The 26412-nt window shown below is 47.5% G+C and overlaps 1 protein-coding gene across 1 annotated transcript in view; it reads left to right on the top strand.

The window, feature by feature from the left end:
• The window catches only part of SLCO2B1 (solute carrier organic anion transporter family member 2B1), a 54261-nt gene extending 42919 nt beyond the window's left edge, over nt 1-11342 (top strand). The window contains exons 11-14 of the mRNA XM_058185064.1: nt 1719-1888; nt 4288-4352; nt 6967-7087; nt 11204-11342. Of these exons, the coding sequence (XP_058041047.1) occupies nt 1719-1888; nt 4288-4352; nt 6967-7087; nt 11204-11342 (495 nt within the window). The remainder of the gene's footprint in view (nt 1-1718; nt 1889-4287; nt 4353-6966; nt 7088-11203) is intronic.
• Nucleotides 11343-26412: the final 15070 nt, after the last annotated feature.

Genomic DNA, 26412 nt, shown 5'->3' with positions numbered 1-26412 from the left:
GGCTGCAGAGGGTCTTCCGGAAGGCCTCTGACGGTGAAATGGAGGCCGGGGATAACATGCACAAGCGGTGGCAAGTGGCCACAGAAGAAGTGGGCACTTCGCGGCAGGTTGCGGCAGGTGCAAGTCGCGGCAGGTATTGGAGTGTGCAAGGCCTGGTAGGTAGGGAAGTTCCACCCCCCACCATTCCCACCCTAGCTTAATTTTTACCTGTGCACCTTGCCCCACCCTCTGCTCCCAAGAATGGGTTGGGTCTTAATTAGGGCTTATTGGGGGGTGGGTAGGGCTTATATAGGGCACACGTGTATCAAGTTACAGCTTACCTTTGGGGTAGGTCCCACATTTGGGGGGAAACACGGTATATATTTCATTTTGGGGAGAAACCCCCTGCAGTCAGTATGGCAGGAGTTTGGACGTTCCAACGACTCCCTTCCTCTCAACCCCAAAATGATCGTTTTGACTGAAGACGTTACTTGGATGAGTAACGCAACGTCTCGGTTTTCATAAACTTCAGTCCAGTTGCCATTATTTAATCTTTTTAGATATTTCTGGCCCGGATGATTGAATCTTCACTTACATATTAAAAAAAAGAAAGGAGCAGAAGGCAGTTGTCAGTAGGTGGGGACAGGATAACGGTCTTCTGGTACTTGGTGGGTTGTCACGGCAAAAAAGGGCTTGACTTATTTTCTAAAAGCACCCAAGAAGCAACGGCTGGAAACTAACCAAAGAGAGAAGCAACCCGGAATTAAGGAGAAAATACTTGACAATTAACCAGTATAACAGCTTGCCACTAGAAGTTGTGGGTGCTTCATCACTGGAAGTTTTTAAGAAGAAACTGGGCAGCCATTTGTCCGGAATCATTTTTATTTTTTTTTTGCATTTTTTATATCCCGCCCTTCTCCGAAGACTCAGGGCGGCTTACACTATGTCAAACAATAGTCTTCATCCATTTGTATATTATATACAAAGTCAACTTATTGCCCCCAACAATCTGGGTCCTCATTTTACCTACCTTATAAAGGATGGAAGGCTGAGTCGACCTTGGGCCTGGTGGGACTTGAACCTGCAATATTGCAAGCAGTTGCTGTTAATAACAGGCTGCATTAGCCTGTTGCGCCACCAGAGGCCCGTGATGGTGAACCTATAGCACGTGGAGCCGTATCGGTGGGCATGTGGGCTTTCTGAGCCCACCAGTTGGCAAACAGGCCATTTCTGGCCTCCAGAGAGCCTCGGGGAAGGTGGGGAGGCAGTTTTTGCCCTCCCCAGGCACCTAGAAAGGCTCTGGAGCCTTGGGAAAGTGAAAAACGGGTCTACCGGGCTGACTGTGCCATCATATGCCAAAAAACAAGGGGAGCGCAGGGGTGTGTGTGTCAGACACACGTGCACATGGGGGGGTCCCATAGAATTATGGGTGAGGGCACACGTGCGTGTGACCCCCCCCCTCCGTGCTCCCCCCACTTTTGGCATATGAGTGGCAAAAAGGTTAGCCATCCCTGATATAGGGTAAAGGTATCCAACCTTAGGACCTTTTAAGATTTGTGGACTTGTGGGACAAAGGCTGGCTGGGGAATTCTGGGAGTTGAAGTCCACAAGTCTTAAAGTTCTTTGTGTCTGGTCTCCTGCTTGAGCAGGGGGTTGGACTAGAAGATCTCCAAGGGTCCCTTCTGTGATTCTGCTGTTCCGCGATTCTTTTCCTGACCTTCTCTGCCTCCGCCGTTCAGAATTACACCGACTGCAACTGCATCATTGTCAACGGTGCCATCGGGTACGCGACGCCGGGCCACTGCGCGACTTCCTGTGCCCACTTCCTGATGCCCTTTGTTCTCATCGCTGCGATCTCCGGATTCTTAGCCAGCCTCTCCCACACGCCAGCCTTCGTGCTGGTGCTCAGGTAGCTGAAGCCGCCAAGCAAGGGGACGTTTGTTTCCTTTATTTATTTGTGCTATGCCTCGATTATCTTTAGAAATAACCCAAGGTGGTGAACGTAGGCAACACACCTTCTGTTGTGTCTTGTCCGCTCTCACCACAGCCGGGGTCTGCTTATCTGCTCCCGAACACGGAGGAATGTATGCCTCCCGGCCCCAGTTCTGGCTCCATGCCCAAGCAGGCTGCAGAGGAGGGAGCATCCCCCGGCCCCAGCCCTGGCTCCATGCCCAGGCAAACGGAGCAGCTAGACCCCTCCCCCTCCTCCACAGCATGTGAGCCTGAGGAAAGTTTACTTCCAACAACAGCTGATTGGAGTGACCCTCGCGTCAGAAGACTGGATAGGCGGAGGCAACAGAAGGAAGGGAGGGGCAGGCCTGGATAAGTGCTGAGTCATGGAGCCACACCCCATGGCCTATATAAAGGATCTGCTTTCTGGCATTCTCTGAGTCAGGCAAAGTCTAAACATATCTTGCTGAAGTCACTTTCTGGTCTCCTGCCTGCCCTGAGGACTTTGCTAGGACTTTGGGCAGAGCTGCAGAGGCAAGCCTGATTCGGATTTCCCTGACCCGGCCGTCAGCGGAGGAGTGGGACACGACACCTTCCTCCTCGGTTTTCCCACAACGACAACCCTGTGAGGTGGGTTGGGCTGAGAGGGAGTGACCGGGGCTTTCGTGTCTGAGGTGGGACTTGAACTCACCGTCTCCTGGAGATTGGCCCAGAGTTACCCAGCCAGCTTTCACTCCTAAGGCAGGACTCGAACTCATAGGCAATGGGGTCGTTTACATCACGGTCTCACTCCCTGAGAAGCTGGCATAGAAACCGTCCCCAAACGGTCCCCAAAGGGCCACCGAAGTCTTTACAGGCCGCCCTGAGGAGCTTCTGGATTAATAGCTGGCAACGATCGGAGCCAGGAAATGGGGGGGAGATCCCCAATGCCCGTGCTTGGGCTCCCTCCTGGCAGTGAGGTCTCCCCTAAAGTTTTGATTCGGCAGAAAGCCAGAAAAAGGGGCATGCATAAATGTGCCTACCATTCCTGTCCTATTGTTCCCTTCATTATATCCAATTAATAAAGTTGATGCATAATTTTAATTTTATATATATATATATATATGTTTTCTGAGGTTTTCACGGGTGTTTGTATGTAGGTCTTTGGTTGTTCGGGTTTTCTCCCGTGTAAAATTGGAAGTGTCTTGGCGACGTTTCAACGAAGTCTCATTCGTCATCTTCAGGCTTCAGCTTCGTGCTTCTGGGAGCAATGATTGATCGCAGCTGTGGAGGAAGGAAGAAACAGCTGCGATCACACATTGCTAGCGAAGCTGAAGCCTGAAGATGACGAATGAGACTTCAAAACGTCGCCAAGACACTTCCATATATATATATATATATATATATATATATATATATATATATATATATATATATATATATATATATATTCTTCAAGATATGCTGTTTTATCTATGACATTTGTTTGTGTATACTGTTGTGACAAAAATAAAAAAATAAAAAAATGGATGGCTGTGGTCATCCAGCTCCTTGTTGTCTCAAAGGTGCTTTTTCAAAAGGCAATGGACTGTTGTTGTTTTTTCTAGAAGGAGGAGGAAAAAGGAGGAGGAAGAGGAGGAGGAGGAGGAAGAGGGAGGAGGAGGAGGAAGAGGGAGGAGGAGAACAGGAGGAAGAGGGAGGACGAGAAGGAGGAGGAAAAAGAAGAAGAAGAGGAGGAAAAAGGAGGAGGGGAAGAGGAGGAGGAGATGGATGGGTGAGGAGGAAGAAGAAGAAGAGGAGGAGAAGAAGGAGGAGGAGAGATGGATGGATGAGGAGAAAGAAGAAGAAGAGGGAGGAGGACGAAGAGGAAGAGGAGGAAGACAGGAGGAGAAGGAAAAAGAAGAAGAGGAGGAGGAAGAAGAAGGAGGAGGAGAAGAGGAGGAAGAGGAAGAGGAGGAAGAGGGAGGAGAAGGAAAAAGAAGAAGAGGAGGGGGAGGGAATTTCACTTCACATCCCAGAAGTTTCATCCATTGTGACAATAAACCATCCAATCCCCATTAACCGGCATCCAGTCAGAACTGATGAAGCTCCTTGGATGTGAAGTGAAAGTTCTTCTTCTCCCTGGAGTAAAAAAGAAAACAGACAGTCCAGTTGCCTTTGTGGGAAGGCGGCTGGTCTTCTTCCAAAGAGGAGAGACCCTCTCTTGGAAAGAGCCACGGATTTCTAGCTCCTCTGAGTCCCACGCTGTTCTTACGCAGAGAAGCCACAGCAAAGGGCGTAAATCTGTCGGGGACAGAGAGCCCCAATATTCCTTCCCCCACCCCCCACCCCCGTGTGCATATTTATTCCCAACCAAATCTTTTTCCTTCGGGGTTTTAGGAGCGTCAAGAGACAAGACAAATCGTTCGCCCTGGGCTTACAATTTCTGCTCCTGAGGGTTCTCGGTGAGTCCACTTGCAAGGCCCGGTTCCGTTGGGAATTCTGGTGCTGAATTTAGCAATCTAAGAAGCAAATTTAGGATTAAACAAATGTGTGAAATTAAAAAAAAAACCACAAATATCAGATCCTTGGCTGGGTTGCTGTTCTCACCCTCCCTCCTCCCAGGGCCTCAGACGTGGCCGGTTCTCTGCCGACTCTCATCTGCCAAGGGGGTCCGTGCGAGGCTCCACCAGGAGGGTCGGAACAGGGGCCAGCAACGCAGCCGGATGAGCCCATGCTAGTTTATCGTCAGGCAACATTGACGGGAACTCGCAGGTCTGAAGGTTTAGGTCCCCGCCATCTCAGTTTGCAGCCCGATCAGTCAGGGTGGGGGCTTCTCTTCCCCTCGTCCCTCAAGGTCATCCCTACATGTCATTGCAACAGCAGGGCACATCTGCCAGCCCTACGTTTCGGTCCCTCCCTTCTTTTCTTCCTTTCTCCCATTCTTCCTTCCTCCCTTCTCTCCCTCCTCCTTCTTCCCTCCCTTTTCCTCCCTCTCTTTCCTCCATCCTTCCTCCCACCCCATCTTCCTCCCTCCTTCTTTCTACTTCCTCCTCCTTCTGTCCCTCCATTCTCCTTTCCTTCCTCCATTCCTCCCTCCCCTCCCTTCTCCTTTCTTCCACCTTTCCTTTCCCTTCTCTTCTCCTTTTCCTTCCCTTTCCTTTCCCTTTCCTTTCTTCCTCCTTTCCTTCCTTCCTTCCTTCCTTCCCTTTTCCTTCCTTCCTTCCTTCCTTCCTTTCCTTCCTTCCTTCCCTTTCCTTCCTTCCCTTTCATTTTCTTCCCTTCCCTTCCCTCCCCTCCCCTCTCCTTTCCTTTCTTCCTCCTTTCCCTTCCTTTCCTTTCCCTTAACACTTCCTTTCCTTCCATTCTTCTTTTCCTTCCCTTCCCCTTTTCCTTTCCTTTCCCTTCACACTCCCTTCCCTTCCCTTTCCCTTCCCTTCCCTTCCCTTCTTCAGTTTCCCTTCCCTCCTAGGATGAGAAAGCAGCAAGGGCTGAGCCCCCCCAGCTGAGTGGATCCGGCCGCCTTCGGCTTCAGCACCTCGGACAGTTCCGGGCCGGGAGAGGCTGGAAGCAAAGGCTGCCTTTTCCCAGCTTAAAGCGGGGGGGGGGGGGGAGTCCCCAGGAGGGAAATGACATTTTAGGAAGAGGGGCAGGAAGAGTGGTGGCTTTCTACCGGTTCGCCCAAAGTGGTGCCGGCGGGAGGCTCCGCCCACTCTGTCATCACGGACGCTCTGCGCATGAGCAGAAGCGCCGCAGGTGAGCAAAGCAAGCGCGCACATGCGCTCCCAGTTCTGAACCGGTAGCGAATCCACTACTGGTCAGGACACCAAAGAGGAGGCCTCCCTCTAGCCGCCTTTCACAGGTTCAGGCAGTTCCTGGAAAAACAAGCATCTGGCAGGGGCAGCAAATGTACAGGGAGTCCTCGACATTCGACCCACAACCAAGCCCCAAGTTTCTGTCTCTAAGTGAGATATTTGTTAACTGAGCTTTGTCCCATTTTACAACCTTTCTTGACACCGTTGTTAAGCGAATCACTGCCGTTGTTCGGATAGTAACACGGTTGTTAAATGAATTCCGGCTTCCCCATTGACTTTGCTCATCGGAAAGTCACCAAAGGGGATCACGTGACACACACACACACCCCGGGACACTGCGACTGTCATAAATATGAATCAGTTGCCAAGCCTCTGGATTCTGATCACGTGACTCTGTGGATGCTGCAACGGTCATTACAGAGGTGGGTTTCAGCAGGTTCTGACCAGTTCTGGAGATCCGGTAATGGAAATTTGGAGTAGTTTGGAGAACCGGTAGTAAAAATTCTGACTGGCCCCTCCCCCATCTATTCTCTGCCTCCCAAGTCCCAGCTGATCGGGAGGAAATGGGGATTTTGCAGTAACCTTCTCCTGCCCCGCCCACCAAGCTATGCCACGCCCACCAAGTCACGCCCACAGAACCGGTAGTAAAAATTCTGACTGGCCCCACCCCCATCTATTCTCTGCCGCCCAAGTCCCAGCTGATTAGGAGGAAATGGGGATTTTGCAGTAACCTTCCCCTGCCACACCCACCAAGCTATACCACGCCCACCAAGCCACGCCCACAGAACCGGTAGTAAAAATTCTGACTGATGCCACGCCCATCTATTCTCTGCCTCCCGAGTCCCAGCTGATCAGGAGGAAAGGAGGATTTTGCAGTAACCTTCCCCTGCCACGCCCACCAAGCTATGCCACGCCCACCAAGCCACGCCCACAGAACCGGTAGTAAAAATTCTGACTGGCCCCGCCCCCATCTATTCTCTGCCTCCCGAATCCCAGCTGATCGGGAGGAAATGAGGATTTTGCAGTAACCTTCCCCTGCCACGCCCACCAAGCCATTCCCATCAAGCCAAGCCACGCCCACCAAGCCACGCCCACAGAACCGGTAGTAAAAAAAAATTGAAACACACCATTGGGTCGTCAGTGTGAAAAATGGTCATAAGTCACTTTTTTACAGTGCCGTTGTAACTTTGAATGGTCACTAAATGAACTGTCATAAGTCAAGGACTATCTATCTATCTATCTACATGCTTTGTTTCTTTCTCAGCCTGGTTGCCTGCGCCCGTGATCTACGGCAGTGCCATCGATACAACCTGTCTCCTGTGGCAATATAAGTGCAAAAAGAGAGCAGGCTGCCGATACTACAACCACACAGCCTTCCGCCAAAGGTAACTCCTCTTCCGTTGCCCAATCCAGGCCTCCTTTCCTTGTCTTACTGGACAACCGGACTTTAGCTGGCCCTGCGCAGGACCGAGGAGATATGCAGCATGCAAAGGATCTTGGTTTGTGCAGGGGAAGTTCTGTGCAGCAGAACTGGGGATGGAGTCAAAAGAGGCAACAGCCTAGAATTTGTACATAGTCACAAACTAAGTCCAGGGGAACCAGCGGAACGCCTTGCCTCCAGAAGTTGTGGCTGCTCCATCACTGGAGGTGTCATGTCCCACTCCCACTCCGACGAACGGGTCAAGGAAGTCCGTAACAAACTTGGCAACGAAGCCTCTGCAGCTTGCCAAGTTCCTTCGAGGTTTATCAGGGCAGGCAGGAGTCCAAGTTGTGACTTCAGCGATAGGGTCCGATATCAGCCAACTAGATAAGACTTTGCTTGACTCAAGGTTGGAATGCCAAAAGCAGGTCCTTTATATAGGCTGTGGGGTGTGGCTCCATGACTCAGCATTTATCCAGGCCTGCCCCACCCTTCCTTCTGCTGGCGTCGCCTCTCAGATCTCCAGAAGCGAGGGTCCTCCCACTGTGAATTGTCTTCCGCTGGATCTGCTGTCAGCGTCTGGGAAAGGGAAGGGTCAGAGGGAGTAGGCCCGGGTAATTCCACCACCTGGCTGGCTTCCTGCTCTGAAGGCTGAGCCAAAGGAACACACACTGCATGAGTGAAGTTTATTGGGTTTCTCCTTTCACTCCTGGAATCCTCTCCAGGCATGGGGCCAGGGCCGGGGGCTGGAGTCATGACGGGCCGTTCATCTTCATTATCAGACTCGGAGTCTGATAAAAGGCCCGATTGGAGACGGGAGGGGCCCGGCTGAGGAGAGGAGGGAGGACGAGTCACAACAGGAGGTTTTTAAGAAGAGACTGGACAGCCATTTGCCTGGATTGGTAGAGAGTCTCCTGTCTCGAGCAGGGGGTTGGACTAGAACAGGGGTCGGCAACCTGCGGCTCTGGAGCCGCATGTGGCTCCTTCATCCCTCTGCTGCGGCTCCCTTTCACCGATCGGCTCCACAATTGACAGATAGAGGAAAAAGGATGCTGTGCTAGGAGGAGACTCTATGGTGGGGGGAACTGGACTTCCACTCGGCTCCGGAATTGAACGGGGGGGCTTCCGGTTAGGACTTTTGTGGCTCTTTGAGTGTTTAAGGTTGCCGACTCCTGGAGTACAAGAAGGAGTGCAGAGAAGAGCAACAAAGGTGATCAGGGGTCTGGAGGCTAAATCGTGGCTAAGGGAACTAGGTACATTCAGCCTAACGAAGGGAAGGCTTAGGGGAGACCTGACAGCCATCTTCCAATCCATGATGGGATGTCATAGAGAAGACAGGGTCGGTTTATTCTCTGTAGCCCCTGAGGTAGGACGAGAATCCATGGGCAGAACATCATTAGAGAGAGAGAGAGAGACAACCTGGAACTAAGGAGGACTTTCCTGACAGTGGAACTGCTTGCCACCAGAAGTTGTAGAAGCTTTCAAGAAGAGATTGGACAGCCACTTGTCTGGAACGGGATAGGGTCTCCTTGCTTGTGCAGGGGGTTGGACTAGAAGACCTCCGAGGTCTCTTCCAATTCTGTGATTTAACCCCCTTGGAATTGCCTGGATCTAACTCCTGGCAGGTTCTAAGTATTTAAAAAAAAAAAGCGTAGGCTTTTTAGGAATGAAGCCGTTTAATCAGACTTTCACGTGTGGACCTGATCTTTCGAACCTGACAGTTGGGGCCTCAAAGAAGGAACGGGAGATTTATGCGCTGCCTCTCAGATGCATTTTTCCTGGCCTTCTGGAGCCACCAAGGTCATCGAAATTCCGTAATCTCTTAAATGATTTGTTTAAAAAATGGTCTTTCGAACAATTGTTAATTCTAAGCTGTTCAAATTATTTCAAGTCATAATAATAATAATAATAATAATAATAATAATAATAATAATAATAAGAAGAAGAAGAAGAAGAAGAAGAAGAAGAACAACAACAACAACAACAACAACAACAACAACATAGTTATCTCGTTTGCTGTGTATACTGTCATTTTGTGTAAATATAATAATTTGAAGAAAAAGAACTGGAAAAACTCACGAAATATCGCATATACGGTTATGGAAGAAACATGTAACATTGATACCCATGGTCATCGGGGCACTTGGCACCATGTCCAAAAATTTTACAAAACACATTAAGAAATCGCACCTTCCTGCAATAACAGCAGCGGAATTGCAAAAAACTGCGCTACTCGGAACATCATGGCTTAGGACCGGGATACCTTCGAGACCGCCTTCTGCCGCCGATTGCCTCCCAACGACCTGTGCGCTCCCACAGAGCGGGCCTCCTCAGGGTGCCGTCGACCAAACAATGTAGGTTGGCGACCCCCAGGGGGAGGGCCTTCTCTGTGGCGGCACCAGCCCTGTGGAACGAGCTTCCTCCGGGATTACGACAATTCCCCGACCTCCGGACCTTCAGACGTGAACTGAAGACTCTATTATTTCAGCGCGCTGGACTAGCCTAAGAATAAAATGTTTTAACTAAATTTTAAGGGTTTTTTAATGGGTTTTTTAATCGTTTTTAGTGATTTGGCTATGATAATATTTAGTTTTAACTGGTTTTTAATGCTTATTTATTATATTGTTTTTTAATATGCCTATGAACCGCCCTGAGTCCTACGGGAGATGGTGCGGTATAAAAGTATGATTAATAAAATAAATAAATAAATACTTCTTAAGAAGATACTTGGTTGATATCTAGGATGCTGGCAGCAACCCGTATCAATGGTATTTATGGCACATCTTTAAATGTTCAGTTGACTGAGTTTCATGTTTATTGAATAAAACAAACAAACAAACAAACAAACAACAACAACAACAATAATAATCATAAACAGCTGCCACTTTTAATTCACCCACTTTCAAACCGAGTTGGAAGTACAACCATTCATTTAGTGACCGTTTGAAGTTAAGCAGTAGTCAGTTTGGCAACAGGCAGGGATTTATGACGGTTGCAGCTTTCCAGGGTCACATGATCCCCTTTTGTGACCTTCCCAGGCAGAGTCCAACAAGCAAAGACAAATGGGGGATGCTGCATTCGTTTAATGACCACATGATTCACTTAACAACCATGGCAAAAAAAGTCGTAAAATTGGACGTGACTCACCCAATGACTGCCTTGCTCCCAGACTGAAATGCTGGTCTCAGTTCTGGTCATAATTCAAGGACTAACTGTATTTAGATCAACAAGCCAATCTCAAGCCGATCAATTTTATAAACAGATAAATTGATTTCAGATCTGCGTTTCAGCCTTTGAACCTGGAATGCATTTCAGAATGTTGCGGCCAAGTCCTTAAGGCACACAATAATGTGCTGTAAATGTTGTACCTTGATGAAGGTATCTTTTCTTTTATGTACACTGAAAGCTTATGCACCAAGACAAATTCCTTGTGTGTCCAATCACACCTGGCCAATAAAAAATTCTATTCTATTCTATTCTATTCTAATGGATGATTGAGGAGTTTAGAGAGAGAGTTTACAAAAAAACACACGGGAGGAAAAACAGGCACAAAATCGGAATTTCCCAAGGAAAAATTGATGAAGGCGTGCAAAGAACCGGGATCAGGGGTGAAATCCAGCAGGTTCTGACAGGTTCTGGAGAACCGGTAGCGGAAATTTTGAGTGGTTCAGAGAACCAGCAAATGCCACTTCTGGCTGGCCCCAGAGTGGGGAGGGAATGGAGATTTTGCAATATCCTTCCCCCTGGAGTGGGGAGGGAATGGGGATTTTGCAGTATCCTTCCCCCTGGAGTGGGGAGGGAATGGGGATTTTGCAGTATCCTGCCCCTGCCACGCCCACCAAGCCACGCTCACCAAGCCACACCATACCCACCAAGCCACACCCACAGAACCAGTAGTAAAAAAAATTGAATTTCACACTGACCGGGATGACAAAAATGCTCCCCCCCCCCCATTTAATATTCTTAAAAAACAGAGGGAGAAATGAAATTTGCACTTATTAAGACAGGATTTTAGGCGTCTTGCTAACTGCAAGCGAGGGAAGCTGTTTCAAATGACTCTCTGTTTTTCGTCCTCTCGCAGGTTTGTGGGCATCCAGCTTTTATTCGAAATCTGCTGTTTCCTGTCCTTCTGCATCGTCTATGTCCTCCTCATTCGAAAGGAGGACCAAGAGGAGGGAGAGGAAGAAAACCAGGGAGCTTCCCCAAAACCCACCAGTTAATCATATCCTGGATATTATATGGGGATCAGCCCTCTCTCTAGGTTTTGGCTCGGCCAAATGAATGGAAATCGGATCGCTTGGCAGGAACCGGAGTGAAACTAGGATGAAACTGAGGACTGCCCTGCGCCGAGATCCAATTTGGACCTCTTCTATATTTCTATATTTCTTTTTGTGACCCTTTTTTTCTTTCCCTTTTTCTCTTTCCTTCCTTCCTTCCTTCCTTCCTTCCTTCCTTCCTTCCTTCCTTCCTTCCTTCCTTCCTTCCTTTTCTCTTTTGTACATGAGACTTGCCCGTCTGCCATATGCTGTAGGGCAAAATAGAAATAAATGCGTAATTTGACCATCTGGTGAGCTGCATCGGCCAACCTATTGTAGCCATTGCAAACCGCAGAGGCTTAAGTAAGTTTCTTTCCCCCAAAGTGGTCATGGTCCATTCTGGGAGTCCCAGAGAAACCCTGGAATTGGGGGGAGGAGCCACTGTTGAGAACGCTCCTGTTGTGTCCTCCTCGCCTCCGTCCGAGCGATGGCTTAATTAGCCGGCTCTTATCAGCTCTGGCAGCAAAAGAGCCAGCGTCTGCCAAGAGCCCTCGATAGCTGCCAAGACGCTGGTGAGTCACAACCTTCAGCTCTAGTCAATCCGTGGATTTGCCTGATACAAAGAGACACACCAGCTCTTGCTGCCTTTTATATCCTGTGGGGTGTGGCTCCATGACTCAGCACTTCCTAGGCCTGCCCCTCCCCTGCTTCTGTCGTTCCCTTCTCTCCTGCCTACGAAACCTGGGATTGAGCCAAGCCTGATTGCTGTCAGCTGGGTCTGCAGGCGTGGCCTGGGGGGGGAAGAGTCAGGAGAAGGAGGCCTCGTTATCTCTTTCGCTTGGCCTGCTTCTGGCTCCTGGAGCTGATCCAGGGAGGCCAGTGCTTCCGAGATAAGTCCTGACGGCCCTTCTCCCTCACTGTCCAAATCACTTTCTGGCAGCAGGCCCGGCTCCAAGGCACTTTTGGGCATGGGGCCAGGTTCGGGGGCGGGAGCCACAACAGCTCCCTTCCAATAGGATCCCTTGTTCTTTGCCACTGGGGATGAGGGGCGTTGAGTGGGAGGGAGGAGCCCACCTATTTCAAACTCATAAATGTCCTCCAAGCTTTGAAGGTGCTGTGGCCTAGTGGGCTCCTGGCCAAAGCATCACCCTTTGGGCTGCTTGGTTTCCTTGGTTTCGCTCCAAACTCCATCAAGGACTACAGAGAAGTCACGGATCTCCTAGGCTTCTAGGCTGACCCACATGGGCCAACACTCACCTTCCCAAGCCTCCTGATTTTGAGTCGGCTCACCTGCACAGGCTGTCCTTGGGACATGCCCCTGGTTTCTCCTGGAGCCTGGTGGAACGTTACCCAACGCAGGTGAAGAAAGAGGATTGGAGGAACCGACTGAAGAGAATATTTGTAGCTCAGGATGGTGTTCTCTGAGCTTGGCGGTTTTCTTGCAGATGTTTGATTACCCAACTGGGGAACATCATCAGTGCTGGAAGGGAGGGGGGTTTGCAGGGAGGAAAAAGAGGGAGGAGGAGGAGGAAGAGGAGGAGAAAGATGACTGTGAGGTCCTTGATGTTCTCTGAGTTGGTTGTTTTCTTGCAGACATCTCATGTCCCAATTAAGGACATCATCAGTGCTAGAAGGAAGTAAGATTTGTGGAGTGGAGGAGGGAGGAGGAGGAGAACTATGGGGTTGTTGATACTCTCTGAGTTGGTTGTTTTCTTGCAGACATTTTATGACCCAGCTAGGTCACATCATCAATGCTAGAAGGGAATGGTGTTCGTAGAGAGGAGGAAGGGAGGATTGTGGGCTCCTTGGGGCTCTCTGAGCTTGATGGTTTTCTTGCAGACGTTTCATAACCCAACTTTAGAACATCATCAGTGCTGGAAGGGAGTGGGATTTACAGAGAGGAGGAGGAGGAGGAGGAAGACTGTGGGGTTTCTGGTGCTCTCTGAGCTTGGTGGTTTTCTTGCCCATGTGTCATTACCTGTTGTGTCTCGTCCGATCTCACCACAGCCGGGGCCTTCTTATCTGCTTCCGAACACGGAGGAATGTCCTAGTATGCCTCCCGGCCCCAGCCCTGGCTCCATGCCCAGGCAAACGGAGCAACTAGACCCCTCCCCCTCCTCCACAGCATGTGAGCCTGAGGGAGGTCAATTACCAACAGCTGCCGATTGGAGTGACCCTCGCATCAGAAGACTTCATAGGCGGAGGCAACAGAAGGAAGGGAGGGGCAGGCCTGGATAAGTGCTGAGTCATGGAACCACACCCCATGGCCTATATAAAGGATCTGCTTTCTGGCATTCTCTGAGTCAGGCAAAGTCTAAACATGTCTTGCTGAAGTCACTTTCTGGTCTCCTGCCTGCCCTGAGGACTTTGCTAGGACTTTGGGCAGAGCTGCAGAGGCACGCCTGATTCGGATTTCCCTGACCCGGCCGTCAGCGGAGGAGTGGGACACGACATTACCCAACTGTGGGGTCCTTGGTGCTCTATGTTATTTTCTTGCAGACTTTTCATTGGGAGTGGGGTTTGCAGGGAGGAAGAGGAGTTGGATGGGGAGGAGGAAGAGGAGGACTGGGGGGGGTCCTTGGTGCTCTCTGCGCTTGTTTTCTCGCGGACATTTCATGACCCAACTACGTAACATCATCAGAGCTAGTGCGTGTGGGATTTGCTCCCTACTACCATAAAACACCCGCAAGCACGGATGATGTTCCTTAGTTGGGTCATGAAAAGTCTGCAAGAAAACCACCCAGCTCAGAGACCCCACAGTTCAACCCTGAGCTACAAATCTTCCCTTCAGTTAATGGCAGCAGGGTGTTATTTTTTCCCCCCCCCGTTCTGGCTGTTGCCTGAAAAATCAGGCCTGGTTTAATATCTGCAGCGATTCCATTGTCATTTCTGCCTCTTCCGAAGAGCAGCTGCTGCCTTTGAAATGGTCCTGTTGCAAGTCTGTGGAATCCGGCATTAAACTGCCAAGGCAGCTACCCTTCACAAAATCGGCACAGTAATTTCGGAAAAGACCTGGAACCCTTCGCTTTGTCATTCAGCTCTGGGCTTTACAAAGAGGAATCGAATGCACACGTAAATCTTGCCCATTGCAATTTGCATCTTGCCGGCTTCCAAGGAATCCAAAGCTCCAAAGCTGCCCGGGAAAAATGGATCATAGACAATTCGGTCAGAAATAATGGAGAGGGCGTGGTTCTGCCCTCTAACTATAATATTCAGAATATGAATAGAAGAGAATCTGTGTAGCTCAGGGTTGATCTGTGGGCTACCTTGGTGCTCTCTGAGTTTAGTGGTTTTCTTTTTTTCTTTTTATTCGCATTTATACCCCGCCCTTCTCCGAAGACTCAGGACGGCTTACACTATGTTAGCAATAGTCTTCATCCTATTTGTATATTTTTTACAAAGTCAACTTATTGCCCCCAACAATCTGGGTCCTCATTTTCCCTACCTTATAAAGGGTGGAAGGCTGAGTCAACCTTGGGCCTGGTGGGACTTGAACCTGCAGTAATTGCAGGCAGCTGCTGTTAATAACAGACTGCATTAGTCCGTTGAGCCACAAGAGGCCCTTCTTTCATGACCCAACTAGGGAACATCATCAGTGTCACAAGGGAATGGGGGAGGAGGAGAACTGCTGGGTCCTTGGTGCTCTCTGAGGTTGGAAGTTTCCTTGCAGACCTTTCATGACCCAACTAAGGAATATCATCAGTGCTAGTTGGGAGTGGGGTTTGCTCTCCTTTTATATACTAGTGGCTTGCCATGTCAATGTATATATCCCAATAAGTTTCTTGATTGGTTTGAGGGGCTGCCCCAAAGAAGAATTTTTTTTTAAAATTTACATTTATATCCCGCCCTTCTCCGAAGACTCAGGGCGGCTTACAGTGTATAAGGCAATAGTCTCATTCTATTTGTATATTTACAAAGTCAACTTATTGCCCCCCCCCAACAATCTGGGTCCTCATTTTACCTACCTTATAAAGGATGGAAGGCTGAGTCAACCTCGGGCCTGGTGGGACTAGAACCTGCAGTAATTGCAGGCAGCTGTGTTTTAATAACAGGCTTCTTACAGCCTGAGCCACACCGCGGCCCTAAAAATCTCCAAAGCACCTGAAGGCAGGACAAGAAGCAAGTAAACTAATCAAGGAGAGAAGCAACTTAGAACTAAGGAGAAATTTCCTGACAGTGAGGACAATTAATAAGCGGAACAACTTGCCCCCCAGAAGTTGTGAATTCTCCAACACTGGAAATTTCTAACAAAATGTTGGCTAACCATCTGTCTGAAGTGGTGTAGGGTCTCCTGCCTGGGCAGGTGGTTGGACTTGATGACCTCCAAGGTCCCCTTTCCAACGCTGTTAATTTGTTACCTCCAAGGTCCCTTCCAACTCTATTCTATTCTATTCCAGTAAAAACAGAGGACTAAGAGAATTGGAGACAATTACCATCGTGGGCCCCGTCCTTTTAACTTCTGCCCCCCGCCCCATAAGCTTTTATGCTTTTTCCTTCCTTCCAGCTGGTTTCTGCAGAGGAAGAGACAAGGGGGGGGAAAAAATGTCTTTAAATGCATGCAGAATTTATATCTCCGCTGCCCAAGAGCTGCCTCTGATCTTTGGACCAGATCAACTGAGATTTCTGGGCAGGAAAACAGTATCTGCAGCAGAGAGAGAGAGAGAAGCATCTGAGCTGTGGCCTTTGGAGAGATCAGAGAAATGAAAATTTGCCGGGGTGGAGATGGGGGCAGAAGAGTTTCGCAAATTTAGTTACCGAGAATTCAGCCCAGGCGCCCTTTGGAGGCTGATAAAGAGAACTTGGGAGAACAAAGTAACCCCCAAAACTTCTGCGACTCCTCGTGAGATCAAAAAGGACGTCCCTTGATGCTCTTGTCTCATTAATCTCTTTACAGTAAATCGTCAGCCCGCTTCTAATGGGGAGCCTGACTAATTAAAACTCCCCTTCTCCGATCCATTAATTGACAAATGCATCAATTAAAATCTAACGACTCTGTTTTGCAACCTTACCGAAGAGTCCTAGAGGTCTCTTTGGAAAAGGATGCCTTGCGGAGTTCTGCCGGAGAATAAAAAGCCCAGGTGGTCCTCAATTTATGACGGCAACCATCATCATCTTTTAATGACCCCGTAATCCCTTGAAGTGTGGAGTCGGGGCAACTGAATGGAGCCGAGTGTTTACTGGCCGGATGCCTTTCCTATTGCCAGTGCGGAGTTTTGTTCAGCAGATAATATTCTCAATGTGCTCAGAGAGAGAGAAATATCTGCCTCTACCTAGGATCGAACTCACAGCCTCCTGACTGTGAGGCGAGAGCTCCTCCTCTAGGCCACCGCAACACTCGACTTATGACCACAATGGAGCCCCAACATTTCTGTTGTTAAGCAAGACATTTGTTAAAGGAATCCCATTGTACGACCTTTCTTGCTACAGTTATTAAACGAATCACTGCGGTTGTTAAGTTAGGAACATGGTTGTTAAGCGAATGACTTTGCTTATCGGAAGGTCCCAGAAGGGGATCACCGCATCCGTCATAAATACGAGTCCGTTGCCAAGCATCTTGAATTTTGATCACGTGACCATGGGGATGCTGCAATGGTCGTAAGCGTGAAAAACGGTCGTAAGTCACTTTTTTCAGTGCCGTTGTAACTTTGAAGGGTCATTAAATGAACTGTTGTAAGTTGAGGACTATTTGTATTACAGAGAAGGGAAATGAAACCATCCGGCCTCGAGTGACTTCAAAAACAGAGAACCAAGTCAGTGCCAACGTTCATTTGTGTTATTGTGTTATCCCATTTTGGAGCTTCACACAAACCAAAGAATCATAAGCTAACAAGATGGACTTTCATGAGAACTACGAAATGCACCCAGATTAAATCCACTCATCACAGTTCAGCTTAACCAAGCAGTTGCTTGCTGAACAGGTGCTAAAGCTCTTGAGTTTTGTTGTGCAACTATTGCCAGTTGGTCAATATACAAAAAAAAAAAATGACCTGTAATTTATGACCCATAATTTGTGGGCTCCTTGGTACTCTCTGAGCTTGGTTGTTTTCTTGCAAATGTGTCGTGACCCATCAGTGCTAGAAAAGAGTGGGGTTTATGGGGAGGAGAAGGAAGCCTGTGGGGTCCTTGGTCCTCTCTTGAGCTTGCAGATGTTTTGTGACCCAGCTACGTAACATCATCAGTGCTAGGAACGGGTGGGGTTTGTGGAGGATGAGATGGAGGAGCAGGAGGACTTTTTCATGACTCAAAAAGGTAACTTCATTGGGGCTAAAAGAGAGTGGGGTTTGTGGAGAGGAGGAGGAGGAGGAGCAAATGTTTTGTATGCTCTGGTTAGTAGTGTAATCTTACCGGAGAAGAAGCTATGCAAGATTAGGTTTACAACTCTTAGTGCCTTTTTGGCAACATTGTTACAGTGGGTTTTGGCACTTCAATCATTTGATATGAGTACTCCAAGGTCTTTGACACAGTGACGGTCATCTACAAGGCCATGTCCACTTAGCTTGTATTTGTTAACTTTCTAAGCAGTTCGGAGAACTGGTTGTTGGAAGAAATCTTATTTTGTTTTTTTCCACTTTCCAGGGCTAATCCTGTAAGGAAGGCAGGAAGGCAACATTCTGGTGGTATTTCTAGCCTCATCTTTATTGCCCTGCTTACAGAAACTGCCTCCCTGGTTTAGCCCTTATTACATTGTAACCGCTAAGGCGAAGCTAAGGCGAAGCGCCCATCTATCTGAATGCCGTTGAGTTGGCCACGCCCACATGGTCACATGACCACCCTGCCACACCTACCCAGCTGGTCATTAGGGCAGAGAACCGGTTGTTAAATTATTTGAATCCCACCACTGCCTATGATTCTATGTTAAATAAGTCCTTGAATGATTTGTAGGACATATACAGCCTCTAAGATGAGTTAGCTCCTCATTAGGAATGATTTGATAGGAGTCTTCCAATATTTGAGGGGCTGCCCCAAAGAAGAGGGGGGTCTGGAAGTCGAAGTCCGTCCCTCTTAAAGTTGCAAAGGCTGAGAAATATTGCCCTAGATCAGGGGTGTCAAACTCGATTTCATTGGGGGTCCCATCAGGGTTGTGTTTGACCTTGGGGGCTGGGGGGGGCATTGCCAAGGTGGGCGTGGCCAGCTTGACATCTGGTTTTGGCTGCGACGGCCTCCTGCAGTTTGACACCCCTGCCCTAGATTGTAGGAAGACACGGAAAACTTTTCCCCTATATATCTCCCCTTTTTCCTGTAAATCCTGGGGTGTCCGTTCGGCCAATATTCCCACGGACAAGAGTCAGGCGACGTGAAACATCGCCACACCAAAGGAGTCCGAGAAAGCGATGGGGACTGTGAATTTTTCATCTCTTTCCCGGCCTTGTTCGCTGATCTCTTTACAAGCTTCCCGTCGTTGGGCGTTGGACGAGCAGACTTGGGTCCTCAAGAGATAGGAGGGGGCTTCTCTTAAAGGATGGCCAAGGGGGGCTGCATTTGATTAAAACGGGCGACTGGCTGCAGATGATTAGATTAAATCAATTAACAGGGGGATTCATTTCTGGCAAAGGACCAAGCGTTCTGTTGCAAACTCTATTTTATTTTTATTTATTTATTTTGTCACAACAGAATATATAAGCATAAGCACGAAATAACTATACTACATATAAGCATATATATAAGCATAAGTATGTAATAACTATATTAATTGGATATAACGAAAAGAAACAATAGGACAGGAACAATAGGCACATTTGTGCTCTTATGTACACCCCTTACAGACCTCTTAGGAATGGGGCGAGGTCAATAGTAGACAGTTTTTGGTTGAAGCTTTGGGGATTTTGGGAAGAAACCACAGAGTCAGGTAGCGTATTCCAAGCATTAACAACTCTGTTACTGAAGTCGTATTTTCTGCAATCCAGATTGGAGCGGTTCACATTAAGCTTAAATCTAGTGTGTGCTCGTGTATTGTTGCAACTGAAGCTGAAGTAGTCTTCGACAGGAAGGACATTGCAATAGATGATTCTATGAGTTAAACTCAGGTCATGTCGCAGGCGGCGAAGTTCTAAATTTTCTGCATCTTTTTTCTAACTCTGCGTGCGGCCAGGAGAGAAATGCCGGTCCAGTTCACCACCACCGTTTTTGCACAGATGATCCTTCGTGTTGCAGAAAGGAAAAACATTCATTTCACTCTTGCCATGCTCCTTGTCACCCTTGCCATCATCCACATCAACCCCTAGCCTCGGTCATCCCTGACCAGTCAGTGAATCTCTGTTCAGGAAACCAAGGACCACCTGCTTAACTGTTTAAGTGGCCCAAAAAACCAAGGCAATCCTAAACTGCATTGACAGAGGGATACAATCAAGATCAGGGGAGGTATTAATACCACTCTATAAAGCCTTAGTAAGGCCACACCTAAAGTACTGCATCCAGTTTTGGTCACCACACTGTAAAAAAAGCTGTGGAGATTCTAGAAAGAGTGCAGAGAAGAGCAACCAGGATGATGAGGGGACTGGAGAATAAAACATAGGATGAACAATTGCAGGAACTGGGCCTGGCTAGTCTAGTGAAGAGAAGGACCAGGGGAGACAGGATAGCAGTGGTCCAATATTTGAGGGAGGGGCTGCCACAGAGAGGAAGAAGGGGGTCAAGCTAGTCTCCAAAGCACCCGAAGGCTAGACAAGGAATAATGGATGGAAACTGATCAAGCAGAGATTCAACCTGGAAATAAGGAGGAATTTTCTGACAATGAGAACCATCAACCGAAGGAACAGAAGTTGCCTTAGGAAGTTGTGGGAGCTTCATCACTGGAGGCTTTCAAGGAGAGACTGGTCTGCCCTCTGTCAGAAATGATGTAAGGTCTCCTGCTTCGGTGGGGGGGTTGAACTAGATGACCTCCAAAGTCCCTCCCAACTCTGTTATTCTATATTCAGTGGAACAACTTGCCTTCAGAAGTTATGGGAGCTTCCTCACTAGAAGCTTTCAAGCAGAGACTGGACTGCCATCTGTCAGAAAGGGTGTAGGGTCTCCTGCTTGGGCAGGGGGTTGGACTAGATGACCACCAAGGTCCCTTCCAACTCTATGAATCTGTAAAACGTCTGTAAAACTTTTGCAGCTAAGTTTGAGCCCTTGACTGAAACTGTTGTCAGGACTGAACCGTTTTGCTTCTTCGAAACCTTAACGCTTTTCAACTTGCCAATGAACTTGGGGGAAGGAAGGGGGGGAAACCTAACAATGAGAACGTGTGCGTGGACCGAGGGAGCCTGTGCAACCATCAAGGACACCACTGCAGATGCTTGAGAAAGAGATGGATTGTTCCCATAACAAAAGGACGTCTCATAATTGGACGATGTGCTCACAGAAGCATATATTACTCCCCTCAACAAAGAGAAGCAAGAGATGGTCAAATTGATTCTTTTATCCAAAGAAGAGACTATATTTATCTTTGTTTCTATGCTGAAATTGCTTCTGGCTTTTGTGCTTGTAATGGGGGGGAAAAATGAAACTTTGATTTTGTTTTTTGTTAGCTAGATAGTTTTATTGTTCTAGAAATGATTTAACATAACATAACATAACATAACATAACATAACATAACATAACATAACATAACATAACATAACATAACATAACATAACATAACATAACATAACATAACAACATAACATAACATAACATAACATCAGAGTTGGAAGGGACCTTGGAGGCCTTCTAGTCCAACCCCCTGCCCAGGCAGGAAACCCTACATCATCTCAGTCAGATGGTTATCCAACATCTTCTTAAAAATTTCCAGTGTTGGAGCATTCACAACTTCTGCAGGCAAGTCGTTCCACTTATTGATTATTCTAACTGTCAGGAAATTTCTCCTTAGTTCTAAGTTGCTTCTCTCCTTGATTAGTTTACACCCATTGCTTCTTGTTCTACCCTCAGACGTAGAACTTGCACATACTGTTGTGTAAAAGCAAAAAGTTGTGGTTGTAGTTATGTTCTACTGTGCTAAAGAGAGTCGGAAGTGGGTGCCTTTTTCATCAAAACGACGCTCTAGAGCACTGCACACCAGAACAACTAGACACAAGAACAGTTTTTCCCCGAAGGCCATCACTCTGCTAAACAAATAATTCCCTCAACACTGTCAGACTATTTACTGAATCTGCACTTCTATTAATCTTCTCATTGTTTTCATCACCAATCTCTTTCCACTTATGACTGTATGACTATAACATTTTGTTGCTATCATTAAGGGTTAAATTGTACCCTATGATCATCATTTGTGTGGTAAATGTTGTACCTTGATGAAGGTATTTTTTTTTCTTTTATGTACACTGAGAGCAGATGCACCAAGACAAATTCCTTGTGTGTCCAATCACACTTGGCCAATAAAAAATTCTATTCTATTCTATTCTGTGCTAAAGAGAGTCAGAAGTGGGTGCCTTTTTCTTTCCTTTTCCCCCCTTTACACTATATTTCTTTTCCCTCCCCCTCCTCTTAGTTTTCCACTACTTTTTTATTTTTCTTTGTATTTTATATTTTGAAAAGCCAATTAAAAATCATATATAACACAACATAACATAACATAACAACAGAGTTGGAAGGGACCTTGGAGGTCTTCTAGTCCAACCCCCTGCCCAGGCAGGAAACCCTACACCATCTCAGTCAGATGGTTATCTAACATTTCCTTAAAAATTTCCAATGTTGGAGCATTCACAACTTCTGGTGGCAAGTCGTTCCACTGACTAATTGTTCTAACTGTCAGGAAATTTCTCCTTAGTTCTAGGTTGCTTCTTTCCTTGATGAGTTTCCACCCATTGCTTCTTGTTCTACCCTCAGGTGCTTTGGAGAATAGCTTGACTCCCTCTTCTTTGGGGCAACCCCTGAAATATTGGAAGACTGCTATCATGTCTCCCCTGGTCCTTCTTTTCATTAAACTAGACATACCCAGTTCCTGCAACCGTTCTTCATATGTTTTAGCCTCCAGTCCCCTAATCCTCTTGGTTGCTCTTCTCTGCACTCTTTCTAGAGTCTCAACATCTTTTTTACATCGTGGCGACCAAAACTGGATGCAATATTCCAAGTGTGGCCTTACCAAGGCATTATAAAGTGGTACTAACACTTCACGTGATCTTGATTCTATCCCTCTGTTTATGCAGCCCAGAACTGTGTTGGCTTTTTTAACAGCTGCTGCACACTGCTGGCTCATATCTAAATGGTTATCCACTAGGACTCCAAGATCCCTCTCACAGGTACTACTATTGAGCAAGGTACCACATATACGGTACTGGTGCATTTTGTTTTTTTGGCCTAAATGTAGAACCTTACTTTTTTCACTGTTGAATTTCATTTTGTTAGATAGCGCCCAATGTTCAAGTCTGTCAAGATCTTTCTGTAACTTGAGCCTATCTTCTGGAGTGTTGGCTATTCCTGCCAGCTTGGTGTCATCTGCAAATTTGATGAGTTCCCCATCTATCCCCTTGTCCAAGTCATTGATGAAGATGTTGAAGAGTACTGGGCCTAAAAAAAAAAAAAGCCAATTAAAAATCATATATATATATATTTATTCGGGTTTTCTCCCGCGTAAAATTGGAAGTGTCTTGGCGACGTTTCGACGAAGTCTCATTCGTCATCTTCAGGCTTCAGCTTCGTGATTCTGGGAGCAATGTGTGATTGCAGCTGTTTCTAACAAACCTGACACTTCCAATTTTACGCGGGAAAAAACCCGAATAACCAAAGACCTACATACAAACACCCGCGAAAACCTCAGAAAACACACACACACACACACACACATATATATATATATACACACACACACACAACGTGCTCACCCAGGAGTGGAGGGAAAAGGGAAGCTATTGTTTAACTGAACAAACCTTTGTGGAAGAAAACCAGAGCTGGTTTTTGATGCTTCAGTTCCAAAATGGTGCATCCAATAAAGTTTTACTTTTGGGAATTCAAAGCTCCTGAGAGTGTTCCCTTATTTTGGGTTCTCTAGTCGGACAGTGGACTGAAACTGATTAATTGCACATCTCGATAGGAATCTGGTAATAGCATCAAAATCACCGTAGTATGGCTTTGGGGAAGCTAAGGGGAAGGGATGAGAAGGGGGAGGAAAAGGAGTGAGAGAGGGAGGGGAAAGAGGAAGGAGGGGAGGGAAGGAGGGAGGGAGGGAGGGAGGGAGGGAGGGAGGAAGGAAGGAAGGAAGGGAGGAAGGAAGGAAGGAAGGAAGGAAGGAAGGAAGGAAGGAGAGGGACAGAGGCAGGGAAGGAAGGAGGAAAGGGAAGGGAAGGGAAGAAGGAAATAGATTTTTTTTTTTTTGGCCAAGTGTGATTGGACACACAAGGAATTTGTCTTGGTGCATATGCTCTCAGTGTTCATAAAAGAAAAGATACCTTCATCAAGGTACAACATTTACAACACAATTGATGGTCAATATATCAATATAAATCATAAGGATTGCCAGCAACAAGTTATAGTCATACAGTCATAAGTGGAAAGAGATTGGTGATGGGAACTATGAAACGATTAATAGTAGTGCAGATTCAGTAAATAGTCTGACAGTGTTGAGGGAATTATTTGTTTAGCAGAGTGATGGCCTTCGGGAAAAAACTGTTCTTGTGTCTAGTTGTTCTGGTGTGCAGTGCTCTATAGCGTCGTTTTGAGGGTAGGAGTTGAAACAGTTTATGTCCAGGATGCGAGGGGTCTGTAAATATTTTCACGGCCCACTTCTTGATTCGTGCAGTATACAGGTCCTCAATGGAAGGCAGGTTGGTAGCAAGAAAGGAAAGAGGGAGGGAATGAAGGAAGGAAAGAGGGAGTGAGGCAAGGAAGGAGGGAAGGGAAGAAGGGAGAAAGGAAGGAGACAGGAAGAGAGGCAGGGAAGGAAGGAGGAAAGGGAAGGGAAGAAGGAGGGAAGGAAGGAGAGACGCAGGAAAGAAAAGGAAAGGAAGGAAAGGAAAGGAAAGAAGGAGGGAGGGAGGGAAGGAAGGAAGGAAGGAAGGGATGAGAAGGGGAGGAAAAGGAAGGAAGAAGGAAGGAGGGAAAGAAGGAGGGAAGGAAGTAAAGAAAGAGAGATGATAAAGCTAGCTAAATAAAGACAGACCACCAAGATATACAGTGTATAAAGAGCAAAGCCATGATAAAGTGCAGTGCATCCTGAAATAAATCCTTCCATCTCCAGCTAGCCAACCATCTTCAGGAATCCTTCCCTCTTCCCGAGTAGCACATACGTCCCTCCATTACACAATAGATTTTCCTCTCTCGGGTTGGAGTTTGCTCGGAAAAAGACATTTTTGTGACCCATAAAACAGGTGATTTAGGCAAAGGGCCCTCCAGAGGCTGTGGGTTAACAAGGCTTGTAATTTAATGGTATTCCTTCTCTCTCTCTCTCTCTCTCCTCTCTCTCATTGGCAGTCCAGGAATGGACAGCTCGGTCTATAAAAACTCTCAGGGAAGTCCCAGGCTGCCAAGACCACCCACCGGCTTTCCACTCTGGAGCCCTCGGAGCCTCTGCCAGATGCAGGTGTGGCCTCCATCTGTTGTGCTAAACGCACTAAAGATTTGCACACTCAACCCGGCTCTGTTGTGGCTGAATGTTGCTGGCTTGCAAAATTTCAACTCCAGAGCAGCTGAAATGTGGAAAGGGAGGGACAGAAGCCCCACCACTCAAGAATTTTTAATTATTATTTTTTTTTACCTCCACCACAGAGTCAGGGTTTGCATGGAAAGTTCCCCTTGGCCCAGCAAACATGGACAACAGCAACAGCAATAGCCCTTAGACTTATACAACGCTTCACAGGGCTTTTACAGCCCTCTCTAAGCGGTTTACAGAGTCAGCCTCTTGCCCCCAACCATCTGGGTCCTCATTTTACCCACCCACCGAAGGACGGAAAGCTAAGTCAACCTGGAGCAAGTCAGGATCAAACTCCTGGCAGTGAGCAATGAATTAGCCTGCAATACTGCATTCTAAACCACTGCCTGAGAGGAAGGAAGGAAGGAAGGAAGAAGGAATGAAGGAAGGAAAGAGGAGGAGGAAGGAAGGAAGGAGGAAGGAAGAAGGAGAAAGGAAGGAGACAGGAAGAGAGGCAGGAAGGAAGGAGGAAAGGAAGGAAGAAGGAGGGAAGGAAGGAGAGACGCAGGAAAGAAAAGGAAAGGAAGGAAAGGAAAGGAAAGAAGGAGGGAGGGAGGGAAGGAAGGAAGGAAGGAGGAAGGGAAGGAAGGAGAGAGAGGGAGGGAGGGAAGGAAGGGAGGGAGGAAAGAGAGAGGGAAGGAGGGAAAGAAGGAGGGAAGGAAGTAAAGAAGACAGACCACCAAGATATACAGTGTATAAAGAGCAAAGCCATGATAAAGTGCAGTGCATCCTGAAATAAATCCTTCCATCTCCAGCTAGCCAACCATCTTCAGGAATCCTTCCCTCTTCCCGAGTAGCACATACGTCCCTCCATTACACAATAGATTTTCCTCTCTCGGGTTGGAGTTTGCTCGGAAAAAGACATTTTTGTGACCCATAAAACAGGTGATTTAGGCAAAGGGCCCTCCAGAGGCTGTGGGTTAACAAGGCTTGTAATTTAATGGTATTCCTTCTCTCTCTCTCTCTCTTTCCCTCCCTCCCTCTCTCTCCTCTCTCTCATTGGCAGTCCAGGAATGGACAGCTCGGTCTATAAAAACTCTCGGGGAAATCCCAAGCTGCCAAGACCACCCACCGGCTTTCCACTCTGGAGCCCTCGGAGCCTCTGCCAGATGCAGGTGTGGCCTCCATCTGTTGTGCTAAACGCACTAAAGATTTGCACACTCAACCCGGCTCTGTTGTGGCTGAATGTTGCTGGCTTGCAAAATGGGTGGGTGGGCGGGAAGCTCCAGAGCAGCTGAAATGTGGAAAGGGAGGGACAGAAGCCCCACCACTCAAGAATTTTTAATTATTATTTTTTTTTACCTCCACCACAGAGTCAGGGTTTGCATGGAAAGTTCCCCTTGGCCCAGCAAACATGGACAACAGCAACAGCAATAGCCCTTAGACTTATACAACGCTTCACAGGGCTTTTACAGCCCTCTCTAAGCGGT

The sequence above is a fragment of the Ahaetulla prasina genome, chromosome 5 (assembly GCF_028640845.1).
Source record: "Ahaetulla prasina isolate Xishuangbanna chromosome 5, ASM2864084v1, whole genome shotgun sequence".
NCBI classification, from domain to species: Eukaryota; Metazoa; Chordata; class Lepidosauria; order Squamata; family Colubridae; genus Ahaetulla; species Ahaetulla prasina.
This window is presented reverse-complemented; position numbering and strand designations above follow the sequence as displayed.